The sequence below is a fragment of the Gnatocerus cornutus genome, chromosome 6 (assembly GCF_029298725.1).
Source record: "Gnatocerus cornutus isolate USDA-ARS CGAHR chromosome 6, icGnaCorn1.1, whole genome shotgun sequence".
NCBI classification, from domain to species: domain Eukaryota; kingdom Metazoa; phylum Arthropoda; class Insecta; order Coleoptera; family Tenebrionidae; genus Gnatocerus; species Gnatocerus cornutus.
The window spans coordinates 5,183,641-5,198,158 of NC_142238.1; the positions used below are offsets into that span (position 1 = coordinate 5,183,641).

The 14,518-nt window shown below is 33.6% G+C and overlaps 2 protein-coding genes across 3 annotated transcripts in view; one reads left to right on the forward strand and one right to left on the reverse strand.

Moving 5' to 3' along the window:
- LOC148172322 (uncharacterized) overlaps positions 1-12,164 on the forward strand; it is a 35,002-nt gene extending 22,838 nt beyond the window's left edge. Inside the window, exons 2-3 of the mRNA XM_088039451.1 lie at positions 9,896-10,046; positions 10,541-12,164. Of these exons, the coding sequence (XP_087895577.1) occupies positions 9,896-10,046; positions 10,541-10,676 (287 nt within the window). The 3' untranslated portion in view covers positions 10,677-12,164. The remainder of the gene's footprint in view (positions 1-9,895; positions 10,047-10,540) is intronic.
- A 64-nt stretch (positions 12,165-12,228) lies between these two features.
- Positions 12,229-13,845, reverse strand: LOC148172323 (uncharacterized). Of its 2 annotated transcripts, none has more exons than XM_088039642.1 (3): positions 13,589-13,845; positions 12,465-12,637; positions 12,229-12,417 (listed from the first exon to the last, which is right to left on the reverse strand). In XM_088039642.1, the coding sequence occupies exons 1-3, from the start codon at positions 13,791-13,793 to the stop codon at positions 12,229-12,231; spliced, it is 567 nt and encodes a 188-aa protein (XP_087895768.1). In that variant the 5' UTR covers positions 13,794-13,845. The 2 variants fall into 2 exon arrangements, with proteins under 2 accessions (XP_087895768.1, XP_087895767.1); XM_088039641.1 differs by having other exon boundaries at positions 12,465-12,645; positions 13,585-13,845.
- Positions 13,846-14,518: the final 673 nt, after the last annotated feature.

Sequence of the window (14,518 nt, forward strand, 5' to 3'; positions counted from 1 at the left end):
TGTATTGACGTCGTTTCCAGAATTCAGATACAAATATTTGATGAAATGATTTTACCGGTTTCTAGTCGAAACGAATTGTGAATAGAACGTTTACGGCTACTGAAAATGTTTGATTTGATTTTCTTACGTAACAATGTGCTGAAAGCAGGACTAATTAGCTGTTTTAATTGGGTGCGCGACATTTCAAATGTGGGGGAGGAAAAGATGGTCTGAAAATAACAGTCTAGGGCCATGTTTCGCGAATATTGAAACTTTTCCAAATATCCCTATTTTCAATATAATTTTATCGATTAACAAACTATTGGAAACAAATTCATGTTGTGCAACGTTCGCCTTTTATCCCCACATTCAGTTCAGTGATAAGCTTTTTGTGCCACTGATAGTTTAGCAAGTGCATCACTAAAATTAGAATACACATGTATTTTTTATAGTTTTGAAGCCACATACATCAAATTTTGGCAGATTGCTATTCTTACCTTTTCAATGACTATGCTGAATTACAAAATTATGTAACATAAAAGACAAATTTTAGAATTTGTTTCTTAAGAGGACATAAAAATGTTCAGAATTTTTTTAAACTAAAGGCTGTCATTTAAATGACTATAAATCTACATCCGTGAAATTTTGGCAGCTTGGTATTGTTGCCTTGCTAATAAACACCGCTTAATTGTCGAATTATAGAGCAAAAAATACAAATTTAAGATTTTTCTTTTAAAAAGACACAACAATTTCGAAAATGTTCAATCAAAGGCCTATCATTTTTATCATTTTGAAGCTACAGACATGAAATTTTGGGAGATTTCTATTTTTACTCTGCCAATAAACTCTGCTAAATTACAAAATTAGTGAGAAAAATATTCAAATTTAAATATTTTTTTTTTAAATTACAAAAATGTTTAATCAAAGGCCTATCATTTTTATAATTTTGAAGCTACAGCCATGAAATTTTGGCAGATTGCTATTCTTACCTTTCCAATGAACTGTGCTGAATTACAAAATTAAGGAATAAAAAAGACAAATTTTAGAATTTTTTTTTCTTAAGAGGGTATAAAAATGTTCAACATTTTTAATCTAAGGGCTGTCATTTCAATAACTTTAAAGCTACTGCCAAGAAATTTTGGTAGATTGCTATTCTTGTCTTACCAACGAACTGTCTTAAATTACAAAAGTATGTTATATATATTAAAACGTTCAAAATTTTCAATCTAAGGCCTAAGCGTGACTGAAAATAACACGCCTAGGACCGGGAATATTTAAACTTTTTCAATCCCCATTATTAAGCTAATTTTATCGATTAACAAACTATTGGATACCAATTCGCGTTGTGCAACGTTCGGTTTTTCATCCCTACATTCCGTTCAGTGATAAGCTTTTTGTGCCCCTGATAGTTCAGCAGGTGCATCACTAAAATTAGAATACACATGTATCCCCATTCATTTTACATATCTCTTTGAATATGAACTGGCGGAGTGAATAATGTACCACGTAGAGCCTCGAATTACATTTAATAAGAATGTGAGAGCAGCACATTCCATCTTACGCTTGATCTCATCGTGACGTTTAAAAATTGCAGTATTCATGAAAGAAATTTTCTAGTTACCGTTTACTTATTTCCCATCAGCTTAGGACGTTTGACAAATTCTCTGGGAGTCACCATTTCAGGTAATTTTCTTTTGATACACGCGTGCTACTTTGTTGCCTGTCTCCATAGCAGAGATCGATAATTAATTTCGAGGATTTAGAAGTATTTTTCAATTCGAAATAATGAACTGTAAAGATCTTTATTCAGGAATTTAATGTAAATAGAAGCTCGGAACGATGGGGAAGTACAACGGGTGTAAAGTTGACGTTTCCTAGCTAATGTAAACATTGTAAAATATTGCTCTTTCAGACCACAGGCGGCTCCCTCAGCTTCCGTTTCTCCATTTTATTTAAAATTCTGTTTATGTAAAAAGAAATCCCAGATTAAATTATTGCGGATATAATTTCGAATTTATTTTCTCTAATTTGACGTCTGAGGTTCCAAGGGAAATTTTAAAATTGCATCTCTGGAAGAACACGTCAACATTGTACAGTTTTATGGAGACACTAAAATTTAAGATGCAAGTTAGATTGGTCGGAAAATTATTCTTATAATTACTTTCCTCGCTTCTCACATTTTATAATAATTTGCATAGACCGTTTAAAAAGAAATTTCCCTTAACTTGAGTGCAATTTCCATATTCTATTCTTCAGTAGCCACGGGGGCGGCTACAATTTTTAAGGTTTTCACAAATCTAACTTACAAATGACGCAAAACAACAAATTTGAATATGGAAGACTTGTAAAACATACACATCAGTGATAATTTATTCTGTCGACTAGTGCATTTTAACTTGGCGGTATAAATATGAATTTCATTACCGATATTGCTTAGTGGAATTTTAGAACGCGTATCCGATAACAGTGAAATATTAGAACTTTCTTTTGATGCCATGAAAGACGCCCGTTGTGTGGTTTCTTATCTAAAGCATCCTATTTTCTTTCCTTGAGAGCGCTCACTCAGATTTTTAAAATCCTCTGTTTTTTAACCTGGGGTGCTTTCCGGAAATATCAAGTGGAGAAGGAAGTTTGTCGCGGCGAGTTCGACAAGGAGGCAATTGGTTTAATATTTGATCATGCATTTCTAGAAATTTTAATAATAATATTGTACAAATTTAGGAAACTAAGCGGGCAACTGAGCATCTGCGAAGCCACGAATCTGGGAACTGAAAAACATTCAAAGGCGCCCTTTAACATGGCAAAATCAATAATTGACAAACTCGGGTCAAATTCATAGTAAACAAACGTGAAAAACAAAGTTTCAATCGATTATAGAGCCCATGGAAAACGCCTGTAACTACAAGAATGATTCTTTCAAAAACAGAATGTATTAGTTTAGCGCAAGAAAAATTCGAAACTAAAACAATTTACAAAGTTTTGTCAGAAAACGTAAGAGTATTACTAGAATGTTTACATTATCGGAAAAAGCAAAAGGTGCGACACGAAGACACAAAAAAGCAAAACTCAATTTCTAGAAGTTTCACTAATCGCACAGAATGTAATTGCGTGTAATTCCATGACTGATACGGAAGTAGAAGAGCGAGTATGACAACAAGTGGTTGATAAAAAATACAAGTAGGTTTTAATAAAATCATGAAACGAATGTTTTTTTCACAGTGGATTTCGCTCTTAAGTTAATGACCAGGTGAAGAAAGGAACATCTGTACCACAGGTGTATCGTAGTGCGTTATTTTACAGAAAAGAGCGCTGAAAAGTTCAATTCAACTGTTATGTGAGATCGTACTTGTTTTACGAAAATAAAAGATTTTTGCACTAGCTGAAGTAAAGTTCTGTTCTTTCAAGAGACGAAAGAGTAACTTATAAAAGCGTAGAACTACGATAGATAGAAAGATGCGCTTTTCGCTATCGTTTTTCTGACGCTTTTCTGAAGAATCCGGTGTTATACAGGCTGTCCCAGAACTCGTGACCCAGAGAAAAAAGGGTGCAATGGAGGCAACTATTCTGGACCAAAATTTCGAAACAAAAATTTTATAACTCAAAAAATAATCGAGTTAAGACGAAAAAACGGTAGCCAATCCGGCAGCTGAACAGAATTTAAAAATCGGTAACTATGGACACATACTATTGTCCATTGGTCAGGTGAACATTACACTCTCGTTGCCTAGGAAATTTTACTCCATCTCTAGAATAAGCTTCCGGGATTGGTTGTTAATTTTTTATACTTTCTCGAATACTATTAAACTAAGCAATTTTTGTTTGGAAATTTACCATCTGTATTGCTGTCTGGAGGGTCCCTCCTTTGCTCTCTGGGTCATAAGTTTTTGGACACCTGTACAGGGTCCGGCAACACTTGTGTCCACCCCCAAAATCGTCATTAATTTTAAAGATAAAATTTTGAAAATTTGCACACGCTCACAGTTGACAAAGCTCTAAAAGCTGACGCAAAAATTTGTTTTTTATCACCGATAGTTTTGGCGTCGCGACGCCTTAAAAATGTAATTTTTAGTTAATTGTGAGGGTTTGTGACATCAACCTCTAATTTAATTTTTTTCAATATAAATGAGTTAAAAATATCTCAGTTGTTATTTTAGATTCAATGCAAATTGTCTTCAAAATTTGAGAAAAAAATGCTGTTTTATCAAGTTAGTTTCCAATTTCATTACGTCAAAATTGGGAACTACGTTTACACCCATCTGTCAAGATCTTGTGTCACTAATGACATTTATCCTTTGGCTCGTTTTAGATTGTAACAAAAGTCTTACTTGGTGAAATTGTCGCTTTGTCGATGTTAATTAACGATTTCTGGTGTTCATAAAGTGCAACATGCCCGTGTTAATCAAAATTAATCTTTATAAGAGTGAATGAAGTGACTTGTGAAATTTTGGTGTAAACGTAGTTTGCCGCTGCGTTGTCATAATTTTGAAAACTAACTTGATAAAACAACGTTTTTTTCGCAAATTTTAAACACAATTTGCATTAGATTTAAGATAAAAACTCAGATATTTGTATCACAGTTATGTTGAAAAAAGATTGAATTCGCGAATATTTCTGCAAAAACCCAAAAATCGCTAAAAATTATACTTCTTAGGCGTCGCGACGCCAACCAAACTGTGATAAAAAACAAATTTTTACGTCAGTTTCTAGAGCTTTGTCAACTATGAGCGTATGCAAATTTTCAAAATTGTAACTTTAAAATTTAAGACGATTTTAGGGGTGGACACAAGTGTTGCCGGACCCTGTATATTCTGAGTCCGAAAATTCTTTTTTATTTTCCATTTAAGAAGGTACATATCTTACGATCAAGCAAACTCAAAGGTGTTAAAAAGCTTCTTAAAAATGACCCAAAAAAAGACTGAATCTGAAACGATGTAACTACTTCAAGACCATCTGTCAACCTAATTATGTCAATATCTCGTTTATTTGTGAAACTAACTCAAGTTATTTGTGCTCATTGAATGCAAAACTTTACGCAAAATTCAAATCCGGGCGAATTTTTAACGTAGGTAGGTTCGTCTAACAAATAATTGAGTTACGGACGAATTTTTAGGTTGTCACCAGAGAGCCAAATTTTTGAGGTTTTGAAAGTATTGGTGCTTAATATCTCGAAAACTACGACAGATGGAAAGATACGGTTTTTGACATCGTTTTTCTGGAGATTTTTTAACTAAGAAATCGTTCTTGGATTTTCTAAAAGTTAAAAGTTTGAGTTTTTCGGAAAAATTCATGACTAAAACTATGACAAAATTCTGAGGTCGATATCTCGCTTATTTTTGCAATAAAATTGAGTTATTAGGGCTCATTTAACGCTCAGAACTTCCACAACTGACTTTTTACCGTACTGCAACAAATAACCGAGTTCTAGAAGCGTTTGAAATTATGGTTTGTAACCAGTGGGTAGACATTTTGAAGCTCCGGAATATTTTGTTTCGATATTTCCGGAACTATGACAGATGAAAAGATGGGCTTAGAAACCGTGTTCTTAGATTTTCAAAATTTGATAGTTTTTTTAAATAAAAAATTTTGTATAAAAACAATGAAATTTTTTTTTGAATTTGATCGCCACTACTACACTATTTGACCTTCTGAAAAGTTACTTCGGTCAATATTCCGTTTATTTGTGAAACAAACTCAAGTTATTTGTGCTCATTTAACGCAAAATTTCACGTGCGAATTTTTAACGTATGTCAACAAATAACCGAATTTGAAGTTTTTGAAGTTTTGGAATGTCGCCAGAGGAAAAATTTTGAAGCTCCGGAATTTTTAGTGTCTTGATCCAAGATGCGGTTTGCACCATCCTTTCTCTCGCATTTTTCTTGCTGGTGATCTGATGTTATATATTCGGAATTCGAAAATTTAAGACTCCGTTGTTCTTACTTATAGGTCCAAAGTTAAAAACTATTATTAAGGAAAACAAGCGTATTACATAATATCTGAGTCTTTTAATCCCTTCAGCGTCTTTGGAGAATCTCATCACAAAGCGATGAGCGCATTAGAACTAAAATCAACAAGTACGGACGGAAATGAACTAACGTGCCGTTAGTGTTTTAACAAATTTAAAAAGAAACAAACACTTTTGCTTTGTCCGGATAATTTCGACGGAATTTGAACCAAGACGCTAAATAAAATCTGTGGATATCATCGTAAAAAGACGTAGCCGCGCTTCCCCCAAAAATATTTTTACCTGCGTGGAATACAGAAATGACGGAACGACCTGAGCGGAAGGAAAAAGCTTCTTCATTAGACAGATGTCGTTACCAAACAAGAAAACGCGAAACTCGTAATAAAATAATATTTATTCGTTAACCAAGTGCATGACTTTCCACGTGGAGCCTTGAGGGTGACGGGTTAATTCAGGCGCGCAACCTGAACCACCACGTTATTGATTTAAACCGCCCCGAGCCGCGCGCAATGCAGCTTCTGACAGCTTCATCCGCCACCCCCAGATCTCTTATTGATGGTCATTTTGTTATGTCTGATTCTGATTCAATTGCCATTTGAGAGATATTTACTAATTCCGTCGCATTAAATGCAGCGAAATGTGAAATGATTTTCGCGCAGGTTGTTTCAGTGCATTATCTAATTATGCAGTTGTATCGCCGGAGATTTTCTTTCGTGCATATACACTGCGATGAGAATTAATCCTAGAATTTATGGTACAAACACATGTTAGAAGCTTTACAGTAAAAGTTTCCTAATTTAAGTTTTAATCTCGATTTATAACGAGCACCCAGAACACGGCATAATGGATATTAAATGCTTCGACGTCCCTCGCTATAAATCAACGCAAACAAATTCTCTCTATTCCCATTTTTATTCTACCCTTAAACTGCAGCATTTAATTTCTGTTTTAAGGGGTAATATACGTGAATAATTTCGCATAACGCCGTAAATTGATCAAACTGCCATGTGTTGTGTAAAAATTTGCCAATATTGATTAGAGTCAATGGAGCCGCTGGCATTAAGTCGAACGCTTTTAATCTCGCGAAATTTTGCTGAAATCATCTTCAATTTTTCAAGATTTCAGCTCGTGAAAGCTGCACTAGAATTGTAAGGTCGTAATTAAAATCTGCACTTATCAGAGAATTCTGACATTTTTGATACAAAGAACTTTTCATTATAATAAAGCTTTATAAAAGGAAAAGGAATAAATTAAGTAAAAATTAGCTCTGGATTACTTTATGTCTGCAGATTCTTAAAACGAGGGTTATATTACTCATGTAAGCCGCAAAAAAGTTTAAAAGCTGAGATGTATCATAAAGTTAACATGATATTTTATAAAGTTAAAAGCTCTTAACGGATCATGACTCGAAACGATTTTTTACCTGTTTCATGGGTAATTGAACGGGTTTTCTATTAGTTTTCCTAGTTCGAGCCACCTACTAAAACCTAACTCAAACCAGGATTCAAATAGAAAGGAGGGCCAAAAAGCGCAAAACTGATAAAAACTCGAATCTGGGTTCTAGAGAACTCAAAAAAAAATAGAAAGTCCGGATAATCGACAAGCTGGAATAAATAAATCTTTATTCTTTTTAAGTTCTCTTTAGAGTTTCTTTACTAATTGTTAAAATTTTGTAGATAATCTTTTGTTTTTTTTTTTGAATTTCCTAAATTCACTTTCTTTTTGTAATTGATTTTTGTAATTATTTAATGTAATTATTTAAATTGGACTTCTTCTTCTAGATTCTCTTCAGACTTTTCTTGATTTTTTTTATACCCCATATTTATTTTTGATCCCATATGAATCCTTCTCAATTTCCCCCCGATTCTTTTTGAATTTAAGATTCTCTTTAGATTATCTACAATTTCTTTTAGTTTGTTCTTAAATTCTTTCATGATTCTTTGAATTGAAGATTCTCATTATTTTGATAAATTTTTTAGACTCTTTGGATTCACTCAAATTTCCCTACAAATCAAATTAAATTGGATTTAGATTCATTGAATACTCTTCAGATTTTCTCTATTTTCTCTAGATTCTCTTTAAATTCTTTATATAAATTTTCGAGAGTTAAATTCTACATTTTGTTAACATTTTCTAGATCTTCTTTCGGTTTTATTTGATTGTTCTAATTACTCTTTAGATTTTTGTCTCTATTTTCTTTCTAGATTCTCTCTTGAATTCCTTACATTTCTTCATTGAACATTTGATCTAATTAAAAAAACGAACTTTGCAAAATTCGAAGAAATGGAAGATTTAAAGGAATAAGTCGAATTTATAGAATCTTTTCCCCAATTTGTAGTTTTTTCTGTTCGTCTCAAGTTCCATTTATGAATATAAATCAGCATGACCGTGGAAGTGGGTCACAGGTGCTTTAATTTTATCTTTGCAACAATACATCATTAATATAATTACAGCGTCACAAATTTTATCAGTGATGAAATGTATTTTCGTGTTTCATTAATTACTGTCTAGTTAATTTTTATCATTTCTTTTTTGACAAATACTCGCCGTAATTGAAAAGCCGAGTGTTCGGTCTAACTGATTGTTAGCTTCGAATTGGTAAATCGCACAATCTACTTTGAAATCTTGACTCGCAGTAGGTAATTAAGTATGGTAGTAATTTAATTAAGAAGAGTAAACTTCAGAACAAGTAAGGAAACCACCCGCTTATCTAATGATTTATACGGTACGGTCAGCCGTTAAATACTGCTCTTTAAGCTTCTATTATGTACACGTTGTTCTAAATAATTACTTATAGTTCCTACAAATTGCCCTCTAACGAGTTTAGTTTTGAGAGGTATTAAATGCTTGTTTCACTTTAATATTCCATCTTCCACACTACACGACTGCACTTATCGGCTCGAGCTAATTTATCTGACCTGATCTTTACTAAGGGAGAGGAATTAAATATCTACTACATAATTGATTAACTGGACAAAGTGTACGGGAGCTTAGAGCAAAAAGTAGGAGATCGATCTGGTTGCTCTTCTATTTGGCTTATAACAGATTCATTATTAGTTAAAATCCGGAAATTAATCCGGAAGTAGTTGGTATGGAACTCATATTAGATATTCATCAGCGGACCGCACAGATCTGTTAACATTGAAGGCTTTAATAGGTTTTATTGTTTTCGGAGGCTCAAAGCGGTTGCTACTATTTTAAATCAGATGAGTGTTATAAATTTGGCCTTTTGGTTGCGTAATTTCCGGGCAAAAAAAATATTTCAATCCCTTGTTGGAATTTTTTTGAAATCGTTCTGATTTTTGGATTTGCTGATTTCCTCTAGGTCTTTTGGATTGTCATTCAGAAGAAGCTTTTTAACATTTTAGGATAAGAAAAATAAGAGTATAAAAGTGTCAGTTTGTGCGACCTGGAAGAACGGGAAAAGTCACATTTTATTACCGACAAGTAATTACCGAAAAAGTTAGCCCGCCGTCCACTGTTCCAAGAAAGTGATGGACAGGTGGTGTCCTTCTTTGTGACATTTTGATTAATCGCTAAACGAATTACGGCACACATGAAACCCCTTTTAGATGTTAACAATAATAACAAAAAACATCACCCGGCAATTATTTCTCTCCTTTTAGCTCCATTTTCTCGTGAAAAATTAATAAGCAACAATTTTAATTACGAATTTCTCTTTATTAAAATGAGAAAAGTTTTGCTCGTCCACTTGTTACAAGTTTAAACACAATTTCGAGGAAAAACTACAATTACAACTAATCTGTACAGCTAATTTCATGAACAAAGAGCGGATTTTTGCGGCTTTTACGTTTTATTTGTACTTCTGCACCAGCAATTATTATTATTTTAACTAAAAATATTTAAACTGAGAGCCCGAAAGTTTCTGTTGCATCATTTTGTAGATTCTGTGGCACATTTTCCGCTGTTTATTCATAAATAATATCTTTGCAGGAGAGCGACCGTTTCCGTGCAGTTGGAACAATTGCGGCAAAAGATTTGCCCGTTCCGACGAGTTAGCAAGGCATACTCGCACTCATACAGGAGAAAAAAACTTCGCGTGCCCAGTCTGCAACAAAAAATTCATGCGAAGCGATCACTTAAGGTAAGTTCTCATCGCTTCAATTCAATTCCTTATCACACTTATCACACAACGAATAAAAATTTCAAATGCTCGTTGACGCTCCACTTAAACGTATGCGAAAAATATATTTGAATCTTTCATCATATTATTATCTAGAGAACCATTTCCAGCGGTTGAGAAGATGTTTTCCAATTTTATTATAATGAGCTCTCATTTAGCGCTAACGGCTGACATTATGATAAGAGATTCTATAAACTAGACGTGTCACCCTTGTAAAAATGACTTCAGTAAATATTCAACCCTGCCTGTTTGCCTTCGTGGCGTTTTCTTTCTTTTCTTTGTGTTTTCAAATTTCTACCGATAACTCGAAAGTTTTATTGCCTTTGTCTCGATTTTTACAGTCTCGTACCGATGGGAAATTCAACATTCTAATCAATTTTTGAAAGTTGAAATAGTGTCGCCACGAGAAATTCTGATTCTAGCGTTTGATCACTTGACTAATTAATTTGTTACAGCAAACACGCGAGACGACATCCCAACTTTGACCCTTCGGTGCTACGACAGCGTCGGGCTCCCAACAGGGCATTCTCAATTAATTCAAGCGACGGAACCCCTTCCGATGTGCTCTCTGACTCTATGCCCAGCCCATAGAAGACATGAAAATGAACAAAAAAATAGACTTTAGTTACTGTAAAACCCAGAGAGTGTTGCCTTTCTTCGAAGTTTTTCAAGAAATAGTGTCACCCTTTTCTTCTCTGGATTTTCTTAAGTTGGTGACGTTATCTTACGTGAGCTGCGATAATGATTATAATACGTGATTTCTTTAATTAGTGCAGATGTACTGCAAATATTTATACCTTGTTTTGTTTATTGTTAGTGTAGTTTTCAATGCTCAATCACTTATTTGGATTGGTTCTAACTTGAACTATTTACAATATCAGAAGTAATTTAGTGAAAAATATGTTGAATCTGTGTATTAGACCTGCCCTGCGAAAAATTGTTGTATATAATCATAGAATAAGGTTTATTTTTTATTACGAGAAATAACGTAGCTAGCATTAAAAAATTCAACTAACACAAAGATTAAAAGACGATTTACCATTTTTTTATGCTTTCTTTTCACAGTTTCTTTCTTGTATCGGTACCTGTTCCAAATAAGACATTTCGATCTACTTTGAAATGTACGTTTCTTGTTTTATTTAAACTATTAAACTTTATTATTTACGTTTTGTTTATTTTTTACCCGTTCCGTAAAAATGTACAGACAATCGCATACAAATTCGCCTTTGTCTTTGGGCCATTCCGAGTGGAAATCATGCAGTGCAGACGCATGTGCTCCAAAATAAATAAATATTGGATAAAAGGAACAAAACATTATTTGTTAGAGTTGTCGAAAAGTCCAAAAACGGACAGTCTCGTACGAAAAATACTCGCTGCATAATTTTCCTCGGAGTGCTCGCTTTTACTTTTTGTAATCATTCTAAATAAAAAACTAGTGATTCATTAGAATTCTAAAAACTTTACAATAAACAAAAGAGATAAATATAAAGGAAATAATTTAAATTGTACAAATTCCAATACCCCGAAAGAGATTTTTGTCAAGAAATGTAAACCCATCTATTGTATAGTCTAGTGTATGATACTGAAATCGACAATATCTGTGGTTACGTTGTTTAGAAATTCCCGTTGCCTTTATTTTACATTGTGCTTTGAAACTTTCAAAATTGTTCTGCAAGTGACAGCTTATCTGAATACGCAAGATGCGTGAAATTAGCAATATTTCCTGAAATCCTGAAACAATTCAAATTACAACCGAATCGATTCTTCGAAATTGTACGCTTGTTAATTTTATTTTAAACGAATTGGTTTTGGGTTCTTACACTTAAACTGCACATTGTCTTGACCAAATTAGATACGCAGTCAGAAAGGTAGAGTATTTTTGTATTAAATAAGCTTATCATGTGTACCTAATATTCAATCACAATTTTATATCATGTGAACATCCATTGTATCCTGTAGAAAAACGTGTAAATATTGTACATAGAAATGCAACAATATCAGTGTTTATGTTATAAAATGAAATGAATAAACTCATAGAAGTGTTAACTTACATATGCCAATAAAACCAATGCAAACTTTCGAGGTTTTTTTTTTCATGAAAAACAGTAAAGAAAACTCCTGTTTTTCCAATTGCAAATTTATTTTACAAGATGTAGTCGTCTAGAACTTCAGAAATGGGTTTTGTAAACTCTGAATGTCGCTTAAAAGGATTCTTCAGGTCAATTGGCTTTGTTAAGCCGGGGATGTCAACGTTGCTCTTTTGATACTTCTCTATTTTGAAATTCCAAAAGGAAGCTGCAGCGGAGGTATACAGAGGGTACTTTTTGTACAACTAAAACAAAAAGGCGCTATCACCGATTATTTCAGATTTTCTCTTACCTCTTTCTTCATCTCTTCTTCAATGTCACATTTTGTTATTTTCACATTACTGTTATACTTTCCGTCGTATTCAGTACAATAGTCCTCAACAGAAGGCGGCTCATTTCGTTCTTTAATTATTTCGGCTTCCGCTTCATCGTACAGTTTTTTCATTACTTCCAGTCTTCGTTGGCCTAAACCCCTCAACTTTAAAATTAATCTATTGATTTTCATGCGAGCATTTCTTATCAAAGATTTACAAACTGATAATCCATGCTTTTTAATTTTGTGGAAAAGTTGGCGAGGAGCTTCACTGCAGAACTCAAATGGCGCATTTAGTTTAACAATAATTTAATTAATGTTAAAACGCGTTGTTTCCCAAACAGTACTTCCAGAGTGAATTTACATTCCGACCGCTTATTTGTTTAATTAAATTTGTTTTTAAATTTGACCCGGAAACTGATTTTCTGCTTTAGTAACATTAATGAGCGGCGAAACGTGATCCTAAATTGAACTAATTTGTAACTGTTGGATTTATTATTTACCCGTTTGCGCAGTTTACAAAACAATACATAATTACAAAAAATTTAGTCAAAATAAAACTTTTGAAAATCAATATCAAAGCAGGAATCTAACAAACATTTAAAAAAATCTCGATGAGAGACAATCTTGATTGACATGATTGATTGACATGATTTTCAACATGATCTTTTGCCTAACGAGCATTGAATTCTATGTAATCTTAACTGTAAAGAACAGACAGGCAAGTTTCCAATTACTTTGAGTATTTTTCCGAGCACAATAGGAAAAAATTTCCGGCTTTGTCTCTTTGTGAGAACGCATTAACAGTTTATTATCACGAAATGATCTACTTTATCATATTTGCGAATGCTGTGATCAATACGCCTAGAAAACTAAAAATAAGTGAATCCAACTGTAATTGTACGATCTTTCAAAATCACTTTCTTCCCCCTTGAATTTACGAGTGTGCCAGCGAAGAATTTGCTGCCATTAATTTTATTTGGGATGGAGTGAGATTACAATTTTATTGCTAATTTCCTTGTTAATTTCTTTTTGCTTTCAGACCAAGTTTCATTTTGAATTTAAGTGGAAAGTAATAAAAAATATCTGTATAACATACAGACCCAAATGTTGTCTTTCTTCTTGATACGGGTAAGGGTAAGTCGCTTTCATTGTGGATTTCTGGCATCTATCATGCAACTGTCCGTCTTTTATCAGCCATTGTCTGCTATCGCCTCGATGCTTCTCGTGAAAACACCGCTCGGAAATATCTCCGTCGTTGTCGTTTTTCTCGACATGTTCAGTACATCCGAATTCTGGAGAATCCATTTTAATAATTTTAGAGCGAGGGACACTTCTTGTCACAAACTGTCAAGTGTTTACAGGCCAAGAGTTTTGGGTTGCTAAGCAAAGTTTAGTCAATCGTAACACATGCCGGAAGTTCAAGGAGGTGGTTTCTTGCTGTCTTTAGCAGCTTTGTCGGGTCGGGATATCGATGGACGAAAATCCTAAGCTTTGACGAATAGCGAGGGAAATTCTCTACTTTATAAGGATTTATATTCCTCCAATTTTTACATTCGTTTTTTTTAAATTCTCACATGTAAGAATCTCAAGTTCTTATAATAATTAAAATTTGAGACTGGTAGTTTTATGGATTTTGAGCGCTATCCTGCAAAAACAGACCGAAGAACGTCCAGAATGTACGAAAAATCGTCATTTAGCATCAAAATTAGCGGATTTCCTTACGAATTTTCCAGATTTTGTGCAGATTTCTGCTGTTTTCTCTCGAGTTAGTCGTTGAATCTTGATAAAAACTGGTAGTTTTATGAATTTTGAGCGCTACTCTGCAAATGCAGCCCCAAAAACGTGAATAATGTACGAAAAATTGTCATCTAGCATCAAAATTAGCGGATTTTTCTAGATACCAGTACCAGCCTTATTTTGCTTTAACTATTTTATTGTGTCTTCAGTGCTGACAACATAATGTCAATGAATGCATTTATTTCATCAGTTCTTCGCAATTTGTAAGATTCTCCGAGAAAATTCAAATTAAA

Bases quoted from the DNA above. Each gene is read 5' to 3' on its own strand.
- LOC148172323 (XM_088039641.1), bottom strand. From the start codon at position 13,793: ATGGATTCTCCAGAATTCGGATGTACTGAACATGTCGAGAAAAACGAC. The intron at 12,646-13,584 runs GTATGTTATACA...TTTAAAGTTGAG, and splicing joins GAAAGACAACATTTGGGTCT to GGGTTTAGGCCAACGAAGAC. The intron at 12,418-12,464 runs GTAAGAGAAAAT...TTTTTGTTTTAG, and splicing joins AAGAAGAGATGAAGAAAGAG to TTGTACAAAAAGTACCCTCT.